Consider the following 24,321-nt stretch of genomic DNA (forward strand, 5'->3'; position numbering starts at 1 on the left):
TAGCAGTCAATCCGTATTTCCACAGTAAAATTTCTCAACGAATACAGAGGTCTAGTTGTTTTTATTAATGGTAGATTCCTAGTAGATGTTCATACAAGCCCATATTTTGTAATAACTTAAGGATGTCTTGGTACAGCAATTCTAAATACTACAGAGGAGGATGAAAATTACCTGGAAAGGAGGAGGGAGGAGGTTTTAATAACTCTAGGGAGGGCAGCAGGTAACCGATCAGAGGAAGTTAATGAAAAGGTAAATCAGGTCGTATGAATATAGGAATTAGACTTGGATTTCTTTTCATTTTTCTGCCCTATCTCTTCCACTCAAAGGTGAAGACAGGAACTATGTAAGGAGTCTGTGTTTTAACCTTAAAGAAGCTAAATGAGTCTGAACATAGCAAACCTAGATTAAGCAGGGACAGTCTTTCCGAGACAGCCCACACAGTACCAGTCCCAGTGGTTCCACCCTACAGAAGCGATTTCGGGGCAAACCCCCATGGCCATGAGCACACACTCCTGTCCTCCTATGGCACGTATCTTGTCCACCTGCCAGGGCCCAGTGCTAGCAAGCTGGCCTCAATCCCACATCCCACCCCCACATTCAGGCAATGCCCCCCTGGAAGGCACAGCCTCTACACCTTACTTCAAAATTAATCTTTCTCCCCCCTTTTATCTTTCCCATATCAAAACTCTTCTCAGCTAAGGTGACGGAAACCTTAGTTAAATTGACATTAAGTATGTTAGTCACTCAGTCGTGTCTGACTCTTTGTGACCACATGGACTGTGGCCCCCACCAGGCTCTTCTGTCCATGGGATTCTCCAGGCAAGAATACTGGAGTGGGTTGCCATTTCCTTCTCCAGGGGATCTTCCCAACCCAGGGATCGAACCTGGGTCTCCTGCATTACAGGCAGATTCTTTACCATCTGAGTCACCAGGGGAGTCAAGTTAAATGGTAAGTAGCTTAGGTGTAAGAGGAAAGAGATGTATTCATCCATGGGCATCTCTAATCAGGGAACTCTTTAGAGAGGATGGAGAAGTGAGATGGGGAGAAGGTGTCTGGTGTCCCTGTCTAGTGTTCCAGATACCTCCTAACCAACCTCCCTTCAAACAATGGAGGAGGGGAAGAAATAAATGCAACCTGGGGAAAGCTACATAGGAGTCTAATTGCCTTAGAGTTTTCCATCAAGCTGGCAGTAGGTAAGCCAACTAAGATTAAAGTTGCATAAAGTGTTGATTATGATGCAGCCATACATCCAGAGGTCCTCATGGGGGAAAAAAGCATCATTGTCAGAAGAAAGCTTGACCTAGCACATAACAAAGAATTCAATTCTAATTTCTCATCTCTTACTATTAGGAGTATAGCATCAAGGAAACCTCAGCTAAGAAACAAAGATGATTACTTTGATAGAAATATTATGAGCTTGGGCAAAATTTTTCCTAAGTTAGAATATGAGCTAATCTTAAAACAAGGCTGAAATGTTTAAGCAACCAATTTAGTTTTTAAAAATCTGGATAAAAATATGCCTGTTGATCTTAAGTACTCCATAGTAGAAGAGTCTTAAGTTCTAATTTCTTGACAGATTATTCAGTTCAGTTCAGTTCAGTTCAGTTGCTCAGTTGTGTCCGACTCTTTGCGACCCCATGAATTGCAGCACGCCAGGTCTCCCTGTCCATCACCAACTCCCAGAGTTTACCCAAACTCATGTCCATCGAGTCGGTGATGCCATCCAGCCATCTCATCCTCTGACAGATTATTAAAGTTTGCAAATAAAATGCAAGCACTAATAACCTCATTAGTTTTGATAGGTGTATCAAAGTAGCCATTTATTAAACTGTGAAAAACATTTTAAAAGAGACCAGACCATTCTGAGTAAAACAGAAACAGAATTGGAAACATGTGAGTCTAGTGATGCCCACAGAATCAGAATGCAGGGTGGCATGGTTTTATTTTATTTTAAAGTGTATCTGAGACAGAAGAGAAAAACACTGAAAATCTTGTCACCAGTGTGGCTATTAATTGAATGCTGTTTTTCTTTTGGTTTTTGCCAATGTTTTCACTAGGTGATTAACAAAACTCAAGATCCTGATCCTGACTGTTCCTGGGTGGATAAACTTTCCACAGCACAAAGCCGCTTAGTGTAAGAAGAGGTTCTGTTATTCTGTTTCATATATGGTTACAGCAAGGATAAGCAGAGTAGAGTTGTATCCATTTGAGCTCAAGATAAAAATGGTAACACAAGCTTTGACTTCTTAACTTCATGGTAGAGAGACTAAAATTCAGTCCCTTGCTGAATTTTACAGCACAGACGGCCTTGGTCTCAGTGTTTCAAGGAATTCCTAAGCCCCTGCAGTGTTTCTAGTCAATAAGTCACTCACAGAAGCAATCTCATTTTGCAGGACTTTCATGCCTAAAGGAAAAGGAAAGATTAAAAAAAAAAGCAAAGTAAAGGAAAAGTACAGGCCACAGAGTGTGACAACCAATATGCTCCCAGCAATCACTGTCGAATTAGGCAATCCACATCTCTAGCCAAGATGACCACTGTGCCCTAGGAATCCCTCCACTCATGCATCAGAGAGTTTTATAATCCTGAGGTATTTATTGTCAAGTATGGCAGAATATTTTGTGTCCATGTAGGTCCTAGTCCCCACCCCTGTGCTGTCTCTGTAAAGAGTGAGAGACTTAGGCTCAACAATAGCTTCTATATTTAGGGGTTTAGGGGGCTAGCAAAGAAATATGAGAATGATATATTTTACGTATGAACCTTTATATGTTTATATAAGAAATATGAATACGTAGTAGTATGTAGCTTGCATTTTTCATTGAGGGCTGTTTTAGACTTTATGTGGTGACACTTTAAGAACAGAAAGCATGTCCTCTGTTAGTATATACACTGTCTTCACAGTGGAAAGAAGCAGTGCTGGGCACATAATAGGTGCTCAAAAAATATTTGAATCAATTAAATGAATGAAAGAATGAACTAACCTATAGGCTTTGGAAGAAAGAAATATGTTATTTTTGCTTTGAAATAAAATAGATCTCTCCAACAAAACGTTCTTCATGAAGCATCACCTTCATTCAGGGAATATTTGTTAAGCGCTCTTTCAGTTGTCTCATTGGAGAGCCTAGTCCATTAGTCTGATCTGTTTGGGACCCTCCTCCAGGATTCGTGGTCTTTACCATGATGTAGAGGTTTCCATCATGAACAGAGCTTATTGGTCTTATGAGTACCTACAGTCTCATATTCCTCAAAGCACCACTAAAATGGACTTTAAGAATTTATTTTTAAGCTTAGAAAGGAATGGTTTTTGCCTAAAACTCTTTCCTGTTTCTTGCCATTCTCCTTTATGTTAAGCTAAAGGGACTGTTCTAAAATATTAATCATCTCCCACCAAAGTCAATGAAGACTGTTGCTTCATGCAGATATAGCCCAAGTATGAAGGTCCAACATGACTACTGCTTAAGGCAAAACATTTTCTTTTTACAAAAGTAATATTTTATCTGAAATATTCAAATTATTTTATTAAGGAATTTCCTGGCAGTCCATTGGTTAAGACTTGGAGCTTTTGCTGCTGTGGACCCAGGTTCAATTCCTGGTCTGGGGAACTAAGATTCTACAAGTCACCCAGGATGGTCCAACTTTTTGGGACCCCATGGACTGTAACCCTCCAGGTTCCTCTGTCCATGGGATTTCCCTGGCAAGAATATTGGAGTGGGTTGCCATTTCCTACTACAGGGGATCTTCCTGACTCAGGGATCGAATAGGGTATCTTCCTGACTCAGGGATCGAACCCGAGTCTCCTGCACTGCAGGCAGATTCTTTACCTCCAAGCCACCAGTGAAGTCCTAATTTAGTTAGAGAGCCATGTTTTTTCATGTCACTTGTAGACGATGATGGCAATATTCTCACCTATGTAATGACAATTTATAATAATAATCCTTTACAGTGTCTGTAAATCATGTCCTTCCACCGTTAGATAGTGAAGGGCTGAAGCTGTGTCCCAGCAAGGTCCCTGGATGCTGCAGGGCATTCCTGGGACTTTTGCTCATCACCCCGATTGAGATAGATGGGTAATTGCTATGTGATGCCTTGTGATTTACATTTTGAAGCATGCTTTAGATATGATTCCATTTATGTGTGGCAGAAATATTGCTTTGGGCCAAGATGAATAGAAATGTATTTGTTTTTTAAGGGGCTGCAGTCTCGCAGTGATATCTGGAATTCTCTATGGATCTACATTTGTGCCCATCATTTACATCAAGGACCACAGCAAAAGAAATGATAGTATATATGCAGGGGCAAGCCAGAATGGTGAGAGGAAAAAGTCATTTTACTTCATAAGTGAACTCAATACCTGTGTTTCTACTTTAGACTATAAAAAGAAACAGACTGTGGTAGATATTGGTACATAGATTGGTTGATGGAAATACAATGAAAAATCAAGTTAAGAAGGGAAAAAAGGAAATTTTATCTCAGCCAAACTGAGCATTATAACCCGGGAGACCCACTCTCTGAAGCTCTGAGAACAATTCCACCTGTTAAAAGTTGAAGGCACTTTTGAGACAAAGGATGTACATCAAAATGACATACTGACATTTCACATAAAGTTCACCAAGGATACATAGTCTAGGGAAGCATAGTACAAAGTGAACAGCGAGTCACCATGACCCCCTGCAGAGCTGGGAAAGAATGTTACTCTTTTAAGAAGTTATTAATACATCACTAGCATGAGAAGAAAGAAAGAAATTGATCTTTATGGTCAAGCAAGTGCCCTCATCTTTGAGAAGCTCTGATTAAAGTAAAAGGCAGGTGCACACTTTGTGTTAGAGAGGGAGAAAGCCCAGACAGACACAGACAATTTTATGCTTAAGCTTTCTCATCCCGTCTTAAAGTATAAATTTCCTTTCATCAGATTTGATCTTACTTTGTCATTGTGAGTGGTGAATTAGAAGGGCGCTGGAAACTAAAAGAAATAAAGGACTATTTCAGTATTTTCATATGATCTTCAGCATACTAATGGAATCGATTTTAGTCAAGATTCATTTCAGCTACTTGTATCTTAACATATGGTTTCTGGATTTGCTGCAAGATTTGGAGGTTATTTTCCATTTTGATGATCTCTGGGAAAATGTGTGTTCGTCTCCTCTTTAAAAAAGAAACTGAAGTGTAGCATACAGTGCTTTCAAATCAAGTAAAGGTCAAAATATAGCCTGCTTAGGATATTATTTTTCAAGCACAAAGTAGTACATTGAAAGACCCAATATAATGCTTGCAAAGTGTCTCGGGTTCTAGTGATAGAATTCCTCTCTCAGACGTCACCTCCACACTGCGTGCAACAGCCTTCTACAGGCTCAGAAGGAGATGAGAGGGTCTAGTTCAGGATCCTGTGATTATATTGAAATGTGGCTCACATCTATGATGATAAAAGGAGATCATGGTTAAGTCAGTTCTACCTCAGTGGCATGGAAAATGAATGTCATCTGTGTTCAGATAAGGGAGAAGTTTGGAGGGTAAGTCATGAGGGGCCGATGGATGGAAAAACTGGGATCTGAACTCTAATTGAATGGATTGACTTTGAATAGACACCATGGTTTGTTTTTTCCCTTATATGTTCAGCCCCACAAACAGTTCCCAAAGTACTTTTATTACCTTCTGTGTATTTTAAGATTTTATGCAAATATTTTTTGTATTTTTATTCTTTTTGTTTTAAAGGATAAAAACTAATAAAAATAGAATCACTTAGGAAAAATTAAGAGGGAAGGGAAAATGAATGACCAAGTAAAATGGAACCATGAACGAGTCTTAAAAACTGCACCACACTCGTACACTTGCTAGTAATGAGTCATAAATTTGGCTCCAAGATTCTTACAGCCACAAAGGAAATTAGATCAGTCCCAGAATTCAGCAAACACAAGATAAAAACAACTGATTGTTCAGAAGCACAGTTGTTCTTGGTCTTGGAGCATAATGGACAATGTCCTTAACAATCTCTTCACATAAATAGTACTATCAGGTCTAAGGGATCTTTTTATGGCAACTCAAATGTAGTCTAATAGAAACATACTTTATTTTGATTCATTCAAAACTCATTCAAGGGGGCATAGTTTTTATTTCATTTATTTAATGATCATATAAACAGTATATGCTGTATCTTGGGCACTCTTCTAATTACAATAATAACTTGATTGGCCCTCATAGCAGCTTTACTGTTTGGGTACCATTATTATCCTGGTTTTACAATAAGATGAAACAGAGAGATATAAGTTAATTTACTCAAGTCTCCAAGTTAGCAAATGGTGGATTCAGGAGTCTCACCAGGTGGTCTGTGTTTCTGATCGCTAGGTTAAGCTGCCTTTTGTGATGGTCTTGGGACAGATGAGTTATGATATGACTCAGAAGAATAGACAAGCCCTTTGACTTTCAAGCTCTCCTCTCTAAGCATGGCTGCTCATCCTATAGATTTAGTTTAAACACTGGGCCCAAAGTGACCTTCCCGGCCAAGAACCTGCTATACCCATCTCTATGGAAAAGGACCATCTGCTTTCCTCAGTGGAGTTGGGTTTCTCAGAATTTGGGCCACCATCTGTGTATTAACTTCCCCATGTAATTAGTTTTATAACAAATAATTAAATCCCCTGGAATAACTTCCTGAATATCCTTCTGTATAGCTGCAACCTGGACACTGGTTTCCAGATTGATCAATGCAACCTATAAAATCAGCTCTGCCAAAGTTCTTTACATACTACCCCCTAAATACCATCTACTTGGAGATTTGCTAGTTTCTATAGCCATCAGTAGTATTAAGTCTGAATACCTGTTCTTAAAAAATGAGATATTAATGTTATATTCACATAATGTTTGTCATTTCTTACTTAGCTTTCCAAGACAATATAAAAGCCAGCCTTTTAGATTTGATTATAGTAACCAACTTCTTAATATTTTAAATATGTTAATTAAAATTCTCTATAAATAGCATGCAGAAAAATAGTATGATAAAATATAATGAATGCTTCCTTTACAGTTGAGGTTAATTTTGGTGAGCTTGTTTTATTCTTAGAACTCTAAATACATTTGAAATGACTAAAATGATATGCTTGAGATTTTTATTATCTGTACTTCCAGATTTAGACTACGTTTTTGCGCACTTCAGTGGCATCTTCCTCACAAGTACAGTCTACTTTCTGGCCTACTGTGTAGCCATGAAAAATAATCCTAAACTACATCCTGAAGCAGTCTTGCCAGGTAAGAATCTTTACTACAGAAAAATCTTCCTACGCTTTGAATGCATCATTCCCTATTAATTTAGCTTGAATACTCGTCTTCTGGAAATGAAGCCATTCTGTGTGTGTGTGTGTGTGTGTTCCTTCCCTCAATTGCTCTGGTTCAGTTCACCACCAAATATGGAGGATTTAAAAACTATGAAACTGGATTTGAAATGCCAAGTCATCAATACTAAACCTAGAACTGGACCAGTGAATCTGAGATTGTTTCCTCCACTAAAATACTGTGTGTGATGAGCATGAGACTTTAGTATTTTTTCTTCAGTAAGGATACACATTAAAAGTCAGAGTGTTAGGGCTCTTTTATTCTTAAAGGTATCCACATATACAGATCTGCAGTCACTTGGGAAAATAAGCATTTTCTCCAAAAATTTAGGAGAAATTATTTCAGAGTTTAAAAAAGGTATGTCAAATGAACATGCTATTGGATTTAATCAGTTAGGCATTGTTGGTTTTATATATACATATATATGTATATATATACATATATATATACACACACACATATATATATGATGAAGAATTATAATTTCTCACTTATTTAGGTGTTTACTATAATTCAATTTGGAATATAGATCCACAAGTAAAATTTTTTAAAGAACAAAATAAAGCATATGCCAGAGATTCACTTTGAGTGCCTGATTCATTTAAGCCAAAGTACACCACTACACCATTGTACCATTTTATAGTACAGAATGTTTACTATATTTCAGACATTATAGTAATGGTATAATGTGTACTAGTAGATGTAAAAATGGTAGAATTCTTACTGAATGTCTAGCTAAAATACCCTGAAAATTTTAGCTAGTATCTTTATTCAAATTCCAGACTTTTTTCCCCCTAAGCTAAGTATCATTCTGAATTTCACATATTTTTATATTATCACTAGGGAAAACAAGTATTTTTTTCAAAAAAGTTAGGAGAAATTATTTCAGAGTGTTAAAATGTTATGTCAAATATACATGCTTTTGAATTTAATCTATTAGGCATTGATGGTAATGTATGTATATATATATATATATTGAACATGGGTCTTCTGCATTTCAGGCAGATTCTTTACCATCTAAGCCACCAGGGAAGCCCATATATGCTCATATATGTACATATATACACACATACATACATATATATACACACATATATAATGAGAAATTATATATAAGAATTATAAATAATATATAAATTATAAAAAGAAAGCTATATATAATTGTATATATATTGAACCCATGTCTCTTGCATTGCAGGCAGATTCTTTACCATCTGAGCCACCAGAGAAGCCCATATAAGCCCATATATATGTATATATACTCAAACATATACAGTGAGAAATTATATATAGTAAGAATTATAAATACATAAATTATAAAAATTATATATAATTCAATTTAAATATGTATTATGCATTAAAAGATTAAAATTAATATATTTTAAGTTAATTATAAAAATACATTGTATATAATTATAATTTCTCACTTAAGAATTCACTATAATTCAATATGGAATGTAGGTCCACAAGTAAAAATTTTTTAAAGAACAAAACAAAGCATGTATCAGAGATTCACTTTTGAGTGCTTGATTCATTTAAGCCAAAGAGTGCCACTACTCCACTATACAGTTTTAGAAGAATGGTAGAATATTTACTGAATGTCTAGCTAAAGTACCCTGAACATTTTAAGCTGGTATTTTTATTCAGATTCCAAGTTACACCCCACCCCTTATTTAAGCATCATTCTGAATTGCACATAGTTTTACGTACATGGCTTAGAGTAAATGGTGTTTTCAGAAAATGTTCAGACCCAGTACCTTCCCTGGGTCCCGCTCCATTATCCAATCTTTACTACACCTATTACTTTGGGTACTTGATTTAATGTCAGTAAGGTAAAAGGTGATCCTTACAACCTAGTGCAGTCACAAAAAGAGAAATGATTTGTTTTCCAAATGGTCATAAACATGACTCAAAAACCCATGTTGGCTGTCGGTGCTGATAGGAGTGTGTGATGTGTTCACTTTAGTAGTCGTTCCACCTGGAGTGTGGACTTTTCTGGAGAGGTATGTGGTTGGCCAACGCGTGCTGTCTGTGTGTTTCAGGGTTCCTGTCCGGAGTCCTCTGGGCAATCGCCACCTGCTGTTGGTTCATAGCAAACCGCTCTCTCAGTGCTGTGGTCAGTTTTCCAATCATCACTGCCGTAAGTAGCTGTATTGCATTTCCAAATTTTTGTTTTCCAAATGTAAATCACACTTTTCTGAAGCTTTCTTAGTGAATCACTGAAGTCTGTCATGGAGTTTGATTTTTCAGGAGTACAGTCAATGTAACAGATTCATGTGGATAAACTGACACCTTTAGTCTCGTGTCCTTGATTGCTAAGGGAGTGTCGCTAACTTCATTTTAATAAGTCTGTTCATCTTTGATACCTTTGCAGTTTTTGTTTGGTCATTTTGCCTAATTTCTTTTGGGATACATTGTAATTTGCTATTAATAGCAATGTGTGTGCTCAGTTACTCAGTTTTATCGGACTCTGCGACCCCATGGACTGTAGCCCACCAGGCTCCTCTGTCCATGGGATTTTCCCAGCAAGAATACTGGAATGGTTTGCATTTCCTCCTCCAAGGGATCTTCTTGACCCAGGGACCAAACCCACTTCTCTTGTGTCTCATGCATTGGCAGGCAGATTCTTTACCACTGAGTCACCTGGGAATCTGACTGATAACAATATATATCTCTATGTAATACTTTATAGATATAAAATGCTTTTGTGTATATTGTCACACTTGAATCTCATGGCATCCTTGTAAGACAGAGAGTACTTCAGCCCCTCTTCATAGTGTATGTCAGTGTTTTAAAGGTTTTCAGAAAGTGCTGAAGCAAAGTACTGTCTCTTGATGGTGCCATTTATCATGCATTCATAATGTAATTTGCTTCATCTGATATTTTTGAGTGCCAGACATGTAGCACATAGTCAGGTAACAGAAAAACAAAAATGTTTATTTTGATGTAGATAGGACTAGTATTGATAGGATTGTCCCCGATTTGAAGACGAGAAAATTGAGACAGTAGCTAAGAGCATCATCTGAAGGGACACAGCCACATGGACATCTCAAAGCTTCTTAGTATAAAGTTTACTGTACGCAGGACTGCTTTCTGCCTTCAGTATAAAATCCAGTTTAGAATGTTTCAGGTTCCTTATGGTGCCAGGACTGACATGCCTACACACGAATTAATTGCTCTTATTTCTACTCTTGGTATCTTAGATTGTTCAGTTGTTTACCTGCCTCCCCTGCTTCCTAAATCATAATCATAAGTAAAATTTGCCTGAAACATTTTAGCCACACACCTGTGCAAGCATACAAAACTGAATTTTTAAAATACATTGTCTAATCTAAAGTACAACTACATAAAAATTTGATTTTATAATTCAATTTTAATAGGAATCTGGGTTTCAAATAGCATATTTTTGACAGTTCTACTGTGTTCATAAAATAGTTAGCTTTAGTATACAATTAAATTCACATAATAAAGGTTTGGGGTTTTTTTAACTTAAAGGACTCACATTTTGACATTCTTAATCTGTACTGAGGGAAAATGTTATCAAAATTGAGCAGATTATAAGGAATAGTTTAAGTCCTCATCATTGGAGTGGTAAAAACCTGAATTTTTCCCCAAAAAGTTTGTTTTTCATTTTTTCAAAGATATGTAGTGCAAGAATTGACCAATATAACAGGAAAAATAGTAATGGGCAATGGGATATAAAACTTATCAGTGAAATACTTAAAACTAAATGAAATTAAGCAAATTTAAACTAAATTTGTAGAGCAAAGTATACAATGTGATATGCACCTCGACTAGGGATGCAAATGCTGCATGACAGTCATATCCCACTATATAAGGAAGAATGACACGTATTGAAATAGGTAAGTCATTAATCACATCAAACTTAAACTTGGGCATATGACAGTGATTTTGTCATTCAATCAAGCTATCTTCTTGAACAAATGTGGATTCTTCAAAATGAGTTTGAGGCAACTTTCGGTAAAACACACAGATACAATTAAGTCACACAAGTCACACAGAGGGTAAACAGTCATGTGATTAAGCATTTTTTTTTTTACACATTGTTTTGCTTTGTGCTTGCAGAAGCGGGTGAGACAGTGAGATAGTTAATTCTTTTTGACTGGTAACATTATTTCCTTAGAAAAGACTAATTATTTTCTAACACTAATTTTTTTTGGTTCTTTTAAAAATATGAATTCTTAATAGAATTTATCCTGTGGGTCCTTATACAAGAGACGTGGAACAATAATAAATAATATTCTTCACAAAAATTTTATAGTAGATATGATTTTCCTACTATTCTTTCTTGTATTAAATGACAGTGAAGACTTAGGGCAAGACATGACAGCCAAATGCAGTGCAAATACATTGCTGAGGCAGGTGGGCGTGGGTGGAGGGCCGGTGGGAGTGGTCTCTGTGGCATCTGGAGACTGACCTGTCAGAAGGATGCCTCTTGACCACTGTGATGGAAGCAGGCATCTCACCCCCCTGGTGTGGCTTCCTCTGGTGCCTGAGGATTGTCTCCTGGGAGGGACAGGTATCTCTGGGAGGTGAGGGCCTAGGTCTTTACTGCTACTGGAGTCTTGCTTGGTTTCATTGTCATTATTCAATTCAAAGATGGCCTTATCCACATGCAGAAAAAGTTCAGCCATAACCTCCAGGATCTTACTTTCTTCTTTATTTTCCTCATAGAGCTAGATTTGCTTTAACTTTTTTATGGAAAATTTCAACCATACCTACCACCCAGCTTTAAGAAGTATGGATCTGGCTAATCTTGTTTCATCAAGAGTACATTTTTCACATCCCAGCAGCATACTTTTCCTCCCAAGGACATGTATTTCCATTGTTAGAATCCATTGGTGACTAAACCGGGAGTTCCTTGAAAGCATTTTCTATATAGTTCCTTGGCAAATATTCAATTAAAAAGCAAAAAGGTGAAGAAAGAAGAAAAGCCCATGTAGCAGGACAAAGGGCTCTCTTTCCAGACTTCCTCAAGGAGCTTAACAGCCAAATCAGCTTCTCCAGAAGGGTCAGCCTCTCCAGATGGCTCCAGCTCACCTTCTTTTCAAAGGTCAATTTATAAATGTATAATTTGTGTTAATTTACAGCAGAAAAATGCATGATCCCAATGCCAAAACAGTTGTCTCTTTTGTTTAAGATGCCCTCCCTACTCGCAAAGATTCGGATGTGACTTAGGGACTGAACAACAGCCTTACTCGGATCTCCTTTGCCTGAACTGAGCCAGGCACATTGACTTCTGCTTGGATTACTTCTAGCAAAGCACTACATTGCTCCTTGCAATAACCCTTAGGCCATGTCCAAACTCATATTTAAAAAATCATCAGCCAAAACCCTGCAGAGGTCAACGGTACCTCTTGGTATAGTCTTCGCCCACGTACTCGGAAAGGGAAATGAGTTTCCAGATTGAAGAGGATAAAGTGTGATTGGCATGATAACATTAATATTTTGTGCCCTGTGCTATTGTTTCCTCCCATCCTGCCCAAAGTCAGTGTGGAATTGCCAAAGGGCCCAGGTGTTTCTTGTTTGGTTTGGATTTTTGAGGCTTAAGCCCATACATCATCGGTGGAAGACAGTTCCTTTGACCTATTTCTCTGGCTCTTTGAATCTTGACTTTTCTGGAACCTGATAAACAGAAAGTAATGTGTTCCCATTGCTTGGCTTACCTGTCAGGAATGCAGTCCAGCTCTGCTGATCCAGTCATGTACAACTGGGAAACAGTGGGAAACAGGTCGGGATTGTTTATTTGGAACTCTTCCAGAGTTTGTGCAGGACTTGAAAAGGAATCATCAGAATGCTGATACTATACATCTTTTTCACAAAGACAGCAATTGATCTAAGTTACAATGTTTTCCTTTCTCAGCAAAAAATAAATAAATAAATAATAATAATATGCTTTAAGAGCTTAAAATTTTCAAATTGCAAATCTTTTTTCCATCTCGTTTCTTCTCTTTTGTCCTATATTATTTCATTCCTGTCTTTGTCTCCTGCTCACTAACCCACTGTTTATTTTTCCATCATGCCATAATACTACCTTTAGCATTCATTAGAGTGAAATGTGAGATATAGCTGATTACTGTCCAGTAATATCAGTTGAAGTGTTAATTGCTGAGTCGTGTCCTACTCTTTTGCAAACCCATGGACTGTACCCGCCCAGGCTCCTGTGTCCATGGAATTTTCCAGGCAAGAATACTGGAATGGATTGCCATTTCCTTCTCCAGTTAAGGAAAACTTTAAAGTACGTGCTATATTTCAGGTCCAAAATAACTTATTAGAATTTCTTTAGTTTTGAAATTATCTCATGCTAAAGGAAGTTATGTTTATTCATACACTTGTTCCTATTAAGCCCGTTTCTAGTATCTTGAGGAACTAGTGAAAAAGATTATCTATTTGCTTATGAAAATATTTTGTTATAAATCACATTGAAGAAAAACATTCTATGGCACACAATATTCTATCGTCATCAAAAAAATAAAAATGAAAACCATAAAGAAAAAAAGGAAAAAAGTCTTCATTTTTCTCCTAATGCTGCTTAGTTTAACTTAATGTTGAGTTTGAATTGAGATTATGAATAGTTTTTCCTGACAATGTTATTATATTGATTTACAATCAAAATTTATTTGATAAAAGTGTCAGGTCAGCTCTCCAACTTACTGTATTTGTGTAGAGTACAGTCACAGAAAAATAGCCAATTTAATTAATTTTTTTTTAATTTAAGGGTCCAGGATTTATAGCTACAATGTGGGGTGTCTTCATGTTTAAGGAAATACAGGTATGTACACAAAAGTTGTAGATCCAGTCAAGAAACATATTTAATACTATGTATTATTTCTGAAAACTGCAACACCAAAGCCCAGGGCAGAAAACACGTGAATGAATTTGACAGGTCAGATATTCAAAGTGTTATCGTCTCTAATTAGAAAAGAAAATACTAACCATATAATAATTATTATGGGTATGTTTTTCTCCACCCCAACCTTAGAGGAAAAATGCTTTAGTTGACTTTATTTTCCCTTAAAAGATTTTGGTTAAATCATCCAATAAAATAGGATAGGTAGAAATTTTGTCTAGTGAAAAATGTTAGATAAACAAGATGAAAATTTTTACCCCCAAATTAAAACATCCTTGAGGCAGATGGAATTTGAGAATAGATTTTTTTTGTTGTTGTTGAATCTCATGCCTTCCAAAGTCCTCCACATCCAACCAGCATCTTTATAGGAGAACACCCTCTCAAGCATAAAATGATGGTGACTTAAAATGCTTTTACCAAGTAGTTCTAGGATGCGTATGTGTGTGTTTTCATTAAAAATTGTTTTTAAGATTTTTCCCCTTTACCTTTATTTGTGGAAAAAGCCTTCAGTTGAGGCCATGTGAATGGTATTTTGTAGTAGTTTTTACTGAAAACAATATAAGTTAGAGACACTGTCAAGGCATTATGGATATATTTTTTGCCTTAACAAGAAGCAAATAATTCCTCTCTCTAAGAAGATCTGATGTTGCTAATCTCTGGGAGCCATAAAGTGAACATGTCCCTGGAAAATTCTTAAAGTGATTACTCAATTTGAAATTTAAAACGTCATATCATTCATTTCAAATGAAATGTGTTGACTTAGAAAGTCATAAGATGTTAATACAAGTAAGATTTTCAGGTTAAAGAAGTAATAAATTTGTTTAGAAGATATTTGGATCACAATCTTGATTGCTGTGTTTTTACATTTACAAGACAACTTAAAACATTTATAGACATTTATTCTTTTGAATGGGAGAAGGCATTGGCACCCCACTCCAGTACTGTTGCCCGGAAAATCCCATGAATGGAGGAGCCTGGTAGGCTGCAGTCCATGGGGTCGCTAAGAGTTAGACACGACTGAGTGACTTCACTTTCACTTTCCACTTTCATGCATTGGAGAAGGAAATGGTAACCCACTCCAGTGTTCTTGCCTGGAGAATCCCATGGACGGAGAAGCCTGGTAGGCTGCAGTCTGTGGGGTCGCACAGAGTCGGACACGACTGAAGCGACTTGGCAGCAGCAGCATTCTTTTGAATATGTTTTTTACTTATTTTAGTTAGGATTGCTTTCCACAAAAAAAAAAAATAATTTTATGCCAAAGTACACTCTAAATCTCTTCACAAATATTTCATCTGCTTCATGAAGGATAATGATTCCTATTTAAGAACTGGGTATTATTCAGCACAACATGCTGAAACCTTAGAAAATCACAAGCCTATTTACAACTATAGGTATAAATAAGCATAAACTAAGAATAGCTTTATTATGAAGCATATAAAAATTATTTTACAGTATAACAATACTGAATTAAAAATCTTCTTCCCTAGATAGAGGAACTTACTTGAGCAAGAGAATACCCAACTATTGGGCCTACTGTTAATTCTTGAGAGTCTTTTAAAGAGACACATAAAAGACAAAATGATTTTTTAAGATACCTGGAAAAAAAGCTCAGATCAATTAGAGGAGGGGCTTTTAAAAATGATAAAACACGACCAAGTGGGGTTTAATTCAGGAATGCAATGATGGATCATATTATGTATAATGTAATTTATTGTACTGTTTTCAGATAGAAAAGAAACTGTGTAATAGTATATATTCAAAAAGTATTTACTAAAATTAAAAACCAGTTTTTAATTGAGAGAACAACATTTAACAATAGGAGGAATAGGAAATAAGAGGAAGCTTAGTTGATATGTCTATCAAAAACTATGTAAATACATAACTAAAGTGAAACATAAGCATTCTCTGTCAATTATATCTCAATAGAACTGAAAAAATATGAGTTCTCTATAAGTCAAAGATCTTTCCATCATTGCTGTTACTCAGTATTTTCTGGAGATCATAGCCAGTAGGCTAGGATAAAATTAAGAAGATATAAGAGAAAAATAAGAAAAAATATTGTTTGCATATAATATTCTTCTGTAAATTTAAAAGAATTGGCTGAAAATCTGGAGAACCAATAAGATCACTTTGTAAGGCACTGAAATATAAATATTAAATTAGTAACTTTCCAATATGCCATCAAGAACCAATTTAAAAAAAATAAATGCTATTAATACCAACAAAAATGATAAAAATGTAAGAAAATAGCAAGAAATGTGCTGGATTTATGAAATAATTTCCTATACTGCAGAAGCTTACTACAGAATATCAAAGATTGTCATAACAAATGAGCAACTCACCATATCCCTGATGGAACGGCTCCCTGTTGTTACTGGGCAGCATCTCCATTCACCAACAGTGTAATTCCAATAAAATCCCAGCGTGTTCCATCTATAGATGTGCAAGTGAGTGCTTGAGTTTGGCCAAGTATGTATGCAAATAGAGAGAGGGAAGGCAAAGCTGAAAGCACAGCAAATTTTGTTGACCCTCTGGGCTTCCCTGATAGCTCAGTCCTAAAGACTCTGCCTGCCAAGCAGGAGACATGGGTTCAATCTCTGTGTTGGGAAGATCCCCTGGAGAAGGAAATGGCAACCCACTCCAGTATTCTTGCCTGAGAAATCCCATGGACAGAGGAGCCTGGAGGGCTACAGCTGAAAGCTCAATGAGTTTTGTTGACCTTTTAACTCTAGTTAAAACACCTTACAAATCTGTCTACAAGCAGAACTTAAGGAGTGTCCATTGTACTTACCATTCAAAGCAGATGCCTAACTGCCTCTTGACAGATGACCTAAAGGACAGTTTTAAACGCTTTATATGCCAATGAGTTTAAGAGTTTAACTAGACACTGAAACCAAAATCCTATTTGAATTTTTTAAATTATTTTTCTTAAAAACAAAACCCTAGAGGAAAAAAAAGCAATATTTTTTAAAGTTTTTATTAAGGTATAGTTGATTTACGACGTTCTATTAGTTTCTGCTGTGCAGCAAATTAAATCAGTTCTACATCTACATGTATCAACCCTCTTTTAGATTCTTTTCCCATATAGGTCATTGCGTATTGAGCAGAGTTCCCCATGCTGTACAGTAGGTCCTTATTAGCAAAACGTTTTATGTTTGTGACTTGTAGGTCCTGTCAGCTATGTCTTGAAGCAGTCCTTGAAGGTACATATTTAAAAGTCCACAACCTACAGCAGTGAGGACTTAATCGGAGATCCGAGCACTGTGTGGAAGAGTTTAAAGATTTTATTTCATTTCAATGCCATTAGTGCTTTGGTTGGACGCTTTGCCCTTCTGACATTCTTTTATATCTAATATCTGTTCCTCTTTGGAAAGTTTCTTTTAGAATCTCATATTTAGCTATTTTAAGCTAGACCGCCAGTATATTTTTAGCAACACACTTTAGTCAGAATGTCCACAGTAATCCCAATGCAGGGAATTGTTACCACAATTTACAAGTCAATAGTGACTCCCAGATAAAGAGTGAGATGATTTGTCATCTTACCACCTGTCTCAGAAATCCACATTAAACACTTTTTGCTTTGGGGAGATTGTTAGCGTGCTCTTTCTAAGAGTTAGCATTCACCTTTGACAAAGTAAAACTATTGCTTTTGCCCAAATATAATTGGTCTTTATCTCTAGGAGACTAGGAAGTTTGCTCAGATTCTTAATCTTAAAAGGGAAAAAATTTTAGTCCCTGAGAACATTGTTCTACTGCCTCCAAAGACAATAAAACATAGAGCTTACAACATATTCACATAATTGGTTGTAAAGTGCTGATAATTGAGACCCCATATATTGTTTTTCCTTATGTCAATGATCTCATCAGTTGTTTAATTCACACAGCACATTTGGAAATTGAGTGTATTGACTCTTTGAACAAATATTTATTGAGTGCCTGCTCTGCACCAATACTGGTATCTAGGCAAAGGCTGCAGCCTTTAAGAAAAAGTTGTCAGGAAACCTTAAAGCCTTCAGGAGTGTGTGTGTGTGTTTATGTGTCTGTGTGTGCTGTATGTGAGTGTGAGTAAATTAGCTGCCCTGGGCTTGGCAAGGTTTTATGCTGTCTTTCACTTGTGGAACTTATACCAGAGTGACTTTTGCAGAGTTTGTGCTGGTAGTGAATCAATTAAGCCAGCCAAATCCAACTTATAAAGACCACTCTGGTCATCAGATGGATGCAGAATCACCTACTCTAACCCAATTCTTTATTCAGATGAAAAATGGGGATATACATTTTTGACATTTTGGTTATATATTAATTGTCATTAGTTTTACTAAAAGCTGATAATAGTATCATATGATTTGACTACAAGGAGATCTCAGTGTAATTGAGATCCTGTTCCACTTGCCTCAGAGTATTGGGTCTACATTTAACCCCAGTCATATAGACTGTTTAGCCTGGCAATCATTCAGAGGAGAACAGCCAGGACTATGTGGGAGCTTCAAATTGTTCCCTATGAAAGATGGTCAGAGGAGCTAAAATATTGACCAAGGAAAAAAGTGCTTCAGGGATACAGCACACTTATTTTCCAGTGTCTGAGGGTTTATCTTGTGGGAGAGAGATTAGAATCGATCTATCTAAACTCTTAGAGATGGAACTTGTGAGAAATCCAGTATTCTACTGAACACAGAGTGGTATATGTTTGTTCATATAATGATTGGCTGGCATCCTCCGTGGTTCCATCTTTAAGACCAGTGCACCCACATGTAGCTGGGGGAGTCATCTTTGTTTCTGTTTCTCCCTTGCCCTTTAGCTTGGTCTCTGTCTCTCCATCTGCACTTCATCCTCTCTTCCCAGGAGGACTGCGGTCACCTCCTCACTGGTCCCCTTTGCATCCATTCTGGCCCCCTCCAATCTGTTCATCATCTGCAAAAGTGTGGGCTTTACGAAATGCAAGCCTGTCTTTTCAATATACTTGGCTCTGCCTGTTCTTCTCATGTCTTTCCATTGCTTGAAAAGTAAATCCAAAGTATAACATGGCCTCTAAGATACCTTCTGCTCAGGCACATGCATAGCCTCCAGCCTCATCGAGCCACACTTAATTCACTGCTGCACCCTCTCAGACCTTCTTTCAGTCCCTGGAAAGTACCATGTTTCTCTTACAACAGAGCTTTGCACACACATTCCTTCTACTCAAAATCTGTATTTGAGATTTTGCTGCCCTCCTCTTCCCCCAGTTCACTGATACTTAGGAGCTCCACTCAACTCTAGATCTGCCTCCTTAAGATTTCTTTGTGATGCACTCAAAACAGCCACCGCTGTTTGCATGTTACTCATTCCCATCTCCCACATTACATGAGTCACTGAACAGGGGCACGTTTTGCTTACCATTTTAATCCCAGAACATGTGGATGGATAGTAGGAGTGCACATGTATTTATTGAATGGGTAATGACAGAGGACCTGAGAACCTGGAAGATTCATACAGAGGGATAATGGAAAAGCATACAGGAGGTAGACCAGATGATTAGTAAGGTCCACAGAAATCTTGAGAGATTGTGCTTTTTACACATTTGATTCAGGTCTTCTTAATGTTAGTTATTCTTTTTATTACTCAGGGTCGAAAAAACTACCTGCTGATGATGCTTGCATTTTGCATCATCTTGACTGGAGCCTTATGCACAGCTTTTTCTAAAATTTGACAACCACAAGGCCAGCAGATGGCAGCAGCACTTGAGAACACTTCTCTCCTGGACACAAGAGATTGTGCTGAGAACAGAGTTCATGCTCACACAGCAAGTGGATCTTCATCCGTCCTGGATTAGGGTAAATGATTTTCTTTCCCACAAATGTGACACTGAAGGAAAACCAGCTGTCAGTCAAGCGTAAAAATGAGAAGTTCTTCTAATGAACTGTTTATGAAGGTAGGACTTGACCTCATTGTATCTGAAGATGCTGCTTTGACCACAATATGTGTTTACTGGTGTATAATCTAGCAAAGTGTGGCATTCATATGTAAAGAATTTTGTATGTGTCCACATTTCCAAAATATGAGCCTCATTCATGAAGACAGGCATAAAAACGTGGGGGATGGAGCAGGAAGAAGACTTATATTATGATGGAATTAGGATCCAAAGATATCTGGAGCCTTTGTGAGAAAAAATAAATGTCAGAGTTGGCAAGTGAATGTTAAAAAAGCCATTTCATTATTTTCAGCCCAGACTTATTTTTACTTCAAATTAATGTTGCCCGATTCTCAATCACCCACCCAGTTAGCTCAAAATGCCTTTGATATCTCCAGATAAAATCCATCCTTAGAGAACAAAAACTTCCCACTGTTGAGAATATGTGTGTAACACATATATGTATGTTTACAAGTATACACCCGTAAATACACATGCATATATGAATGTTCTACTATAAATTGGGGGTAAAATCTAGAATTGCTGAAGCAAGATTCTAGCTTATTACATACCCATGAATATACACCCATATATGTATGAACTCTAACTTGTGGAGAAATTCTAGAATTGCTGAAGCAGGGTTGTAGCTTATCACAGTGAGAATTTTAAGGAACCAATACACTCCATTAGATGTACAATTTAATTTTTTTCTGAAATATATTTTTTCTAAAACCTCTCTTGTAACCAGTGGTTTTCTTCAATTTTTAAATGGTAGTTTACACTAGGTCAAAGAAAATCACAGAACATGATAGTCGTCTTTAAGAAAACTGAAATGGAATGGCTATTACAATGTTTATTACAATGGTTCCCAAACTCTTAAAATAATAGTATAAAAAAACTGGAATAGTGCAGTGTAAGTTTCGTCCACTCCCACTTGATGATATCACATTACTTTGCTACTTGGAGGGGCAAAATGTATGTGACTCCCTAGCTGATCTGTGTGGGTTTAAATCTCACCTCTGCTTCACCTTAATTGTGTGGCTTTGGATAAATGTTCTAGTCAGATTCCTCATCTGTAAACTGGGGCTATTGCTAGTGTCCATCTCACATGGTTACCAGGAAGTTCAAATTAGTGAAAATCTGTATTTTCATGATTGTCTGGCACTTGGAAAACATTGTATAATTCTCAGCTATTATTATTACATCTTGTTTGAGGGAAAAAGCCTGTGTCTGTAGATCAGAGATTACATTGTAAGAACTGCTTCCCTTACCACTCCCCCACAACCCAAACAACTACTTATACCTGTCTATGAGTACAACTTAAAAATGACACTGCTTAATTGTTGAATTGTGAATATAAATAAATATTTGATTAACATCTTCCAAAATCTCATTTAATTTTAACCTGAAATGTCACTAATTATACTGATAGCTTTGAATAAATTGATATGAAGCAAAACTATTTTTCTCATTTAAATATATTTAATTTTTTTATATTAATGGCATTGAATTACTTTTTAGTTGAGGTTGCAAATTTGTATGCAAAATTTTAAATGTGAAATAAAGCAGTTGCAGAGGAAAAATGAAGAAAAAAAAAAAAATCCCATTACCACTGTATAGTCTGCTACCAGGCAGTGCCTATAGCCTTAGTGAGAGTAGTGTTAGTAAAAGTTAGAGAAAAGAAGCTTTTTCAAAATGCTTACCAAACCAGCACCTTTTTAGGTAGAGACTAGTCTAAATGGGCAATTGTAGATCTCCACTTTCTTTGCTTGCCTTAGGAAGTTAACGCCCATGTCTTTTGAAGTCTGGGGCTTAGTGTGGTCAGATTCTTGTGTTTGCATTAACTTTGTCTTTGCTTTCTGTCTCTTTGTGCAGAGAGGCAGCACTTATTCCCAGTGAGACTGGCATCCAGAGTAAGAACTTTCTACTGTCACAACAAAAATGCCTGATTACTAAAATTCCCTAACAAGTGTTAAAGAATGAATAATATAGCATTTCCTCTGAACTACCAAATCTTCTTTTAGTCCTGTTATACCGATTTATTTGTGCTGATAGAGTTGCTACCTCTTAGCCTTGTGTATATCAGTATTGGGAGAGCTTCTGAAAAACACACTCAGTAAAAAGATGAGTTGTAGAACCATGTACACGGTATTGTGATACCATTTTTAAAAAATAAATGACCCAATCAAAAAATGGGCCAAAGAACTAAATAGACATTTCTCCAAAGAAGACATACAGATGGCTAACAAACACATGAAAAGATGCTCAACATCACTCATTATCAGAGAAATGCAAATCAAAACCACTATGAGGTACCATTTCACACCAGTCAGAATGGCTGCGATCCAAAAGTCTACAAGTAATAAATGCTGGAGAGGGTGTGGAGAAAAGGGAACCCTCTTGCACTGTTGGCGGGAATGCAAACTAGTACAGCCACTATGGACAACAGTGTGGAGATTCCTTAAAAAACTGGAAATAGAACTGCCTTATGATCCAACAATCCCACTGCTGGGCACACACACTGAGGAAACCAGAAGGGAAAGAGACACATGTACCCCAATGTTCATCGCAGCACTCTTTATAATAGCCAGGACATGGAAGCAACCTAGATGTCCAACAGCAGATGAATGGATAAGAAAGCAGTGGTACATATACACAATGGAGCATTACTCAGCCATTAAAAAGAACACATTTGAATCAGTTCTAATGAGGTGGATGAAACTGGAGCCTATTATACAGAGTAAAGTAAGCCAGAAAGAAAAACACCAATGCAGTATACTAACGCATATATATGGAATTTAGAAAGATGGTAACAATAACCCTGTGTACGAGACAGCAAAAGAGACACTGATGTATAGAACAGTCTTATGGACTCTGTGAGAGAGGGAGAGGGTGGGAAGAATTGGGAGAATGGCATTGAAACATGTAAAATATCATGTATGAAACGAGTTGCCAGTCCAGGTTCGATGCACGATACTGGATGCTTGGAGCTGGTGCACTGGGACGACCCAGAGGGATGGTATGGGGAGGGAGGAGGGAGGCGGGTTCAGGATGGGGAACACATGTATACCTGTGGCAGATTCATTTTGATATTTGGCAAAACTAATACAGTTATGTAAAGTTTAAAAATAAAATAAAATAAAAAAAAAAAAAAAGATGTCTGATGGTAGGTGGGGCAAGGAAGTATTGGGAGTTTGGGATTTGCAAATGCAAACTCTTATATATAGGATGGATAAACAGCAAGGCCCTACTGTATAGCACAGGTAACTATATTCAGTATCTTGTGATAAACCATAATGAAAAGAATTATGAAAAAGAATGTGTATATATATATATGTGTGTGTGTATGTGTGTATTACTGAATCATTTTGATAAAAAATAATCATCTCTAGAAAAAAAGAAGCTGGATATTAATAAAATGGTTTCCATTGGAAAAAAAATAAAAAATAAAAAACTGTAAAAATCAAAGTAATATGTATATTTTCTACAAATTCATATGTATGCAACATGTTAGAAAAACATGTACACCAAACTCATAAGGTTTGCTTTTAATGAGGATAAATAAGATTAAAATGGCAACACTGGGTCAAGGTAACCTCGAGCATTACCTGTAATACTCGACTTTTTATGGCAATGAATTATCTATGTGTTCGTTAATATGTGTTAAAGAATCAACAGCAAAATAGTTCAGAAGCGTATGTCTAAATGTTGAAGTAATTAAAACTAGGCAAAGAGAGTGTGAAGGAATGTTATTTTCCTCTTTATCCTTTTTGGTACTGGTTAAAATTTCAAAATAAGAATGCATACACATAAGTACACACAAATAAAAGAAGCAAAAATCAAGACAGTTGGGAAAATTTCCAGCTTGGGAATCCCACCTCCTAAAGGTGGATGCCAGAAACTCACTTTCATGGCCTCCGTGCAGTAGGATCTAAGCCTGGTTCCATGGTGCTGCTTGAGATCCTGTGAGCTACTGAACATACTTGTTTCAGAAATTTGGCCTCGTTAAAACACACACACACACACACACACACACACACAAATATCTTACAGTCTATTTATTAACTTTAATAAGGTATAATTTGCATCCAATAAAATTCTCCCATTTTAAGTGACCGGTGCTATATGAGCTTTAGCAAATACACACTCATATAAGCACCACTACACACAGAACATTTCCAGCAACCCCAAAAGTTCCCTTCTGCCTCTGTGAAGCTAACTTTATGCTCCAGGCCACGAATGAT

The 24,321-nt window shown here is 36.8% G+C and overlaps 1 protein-coding gene across 3 annotated transcripts in view; it reads left to right on the top strand.

Moving 5' to 3' along the window:
- Positions 1 to 21,457, top strand: part of TMEM144 (transmembrane protein 144) — a 64,763-nt gene extending 43,306 nt beyond the window's left edge. For 2 of the 3 annotated variants that reach the window (XM_025267971.3, XM_006074043.4), the window contains exons 7-12: positions 2,059 to 2,135; positions 4,189 to 4,307; positions 7,119 to 7,238; positions 9,365 to 9,462; positions 14,062 to 14,115; positions 19,793 to 21,457. In XM_025267971.3, the coding sequence (XP_025123756.2) occupies positions 2,059 to 2,135; positions 4,189 to 4,307; positions 7,119 to 7,238; positions 9,365 to 9,462; positions 14,062 to 14,115; positions 19,793 to 19,876 (552 nt within the window). In that variant the 3' untranslated portion in view covers positions 19,877 to 21,457. The remainder of the gene's footprint in view (positions 1 to 2,058; positions 2,136 to 4,188; positions 4,308 to 7,118; positions 7,239 to 9,364; positions 9,463 to 14,061; positions 14,116 to 19,792) is intronic. The other variant, XM_025267972.3, reaches the window with a different exon arrangement.
- The last annotated feature ends 2,864 nt before the right edge of the window (positions 21,458 to 24,321 follow it).

Source organism: Bubalus bubalis, chromosome 17 (assembly GCF_019923935.1).
Source record: "Bubalus bubalis isolate 160015118507 breed Murrah chromosome 17, NDDB_SH_1, whole genome shotgun sequence".
Lineage (NCBI taxonomy): Eukaryota > Metazoa > Chordata > Mammalia > Artiodactyla > Bovidae > Bubalus > Bubalus bubalis.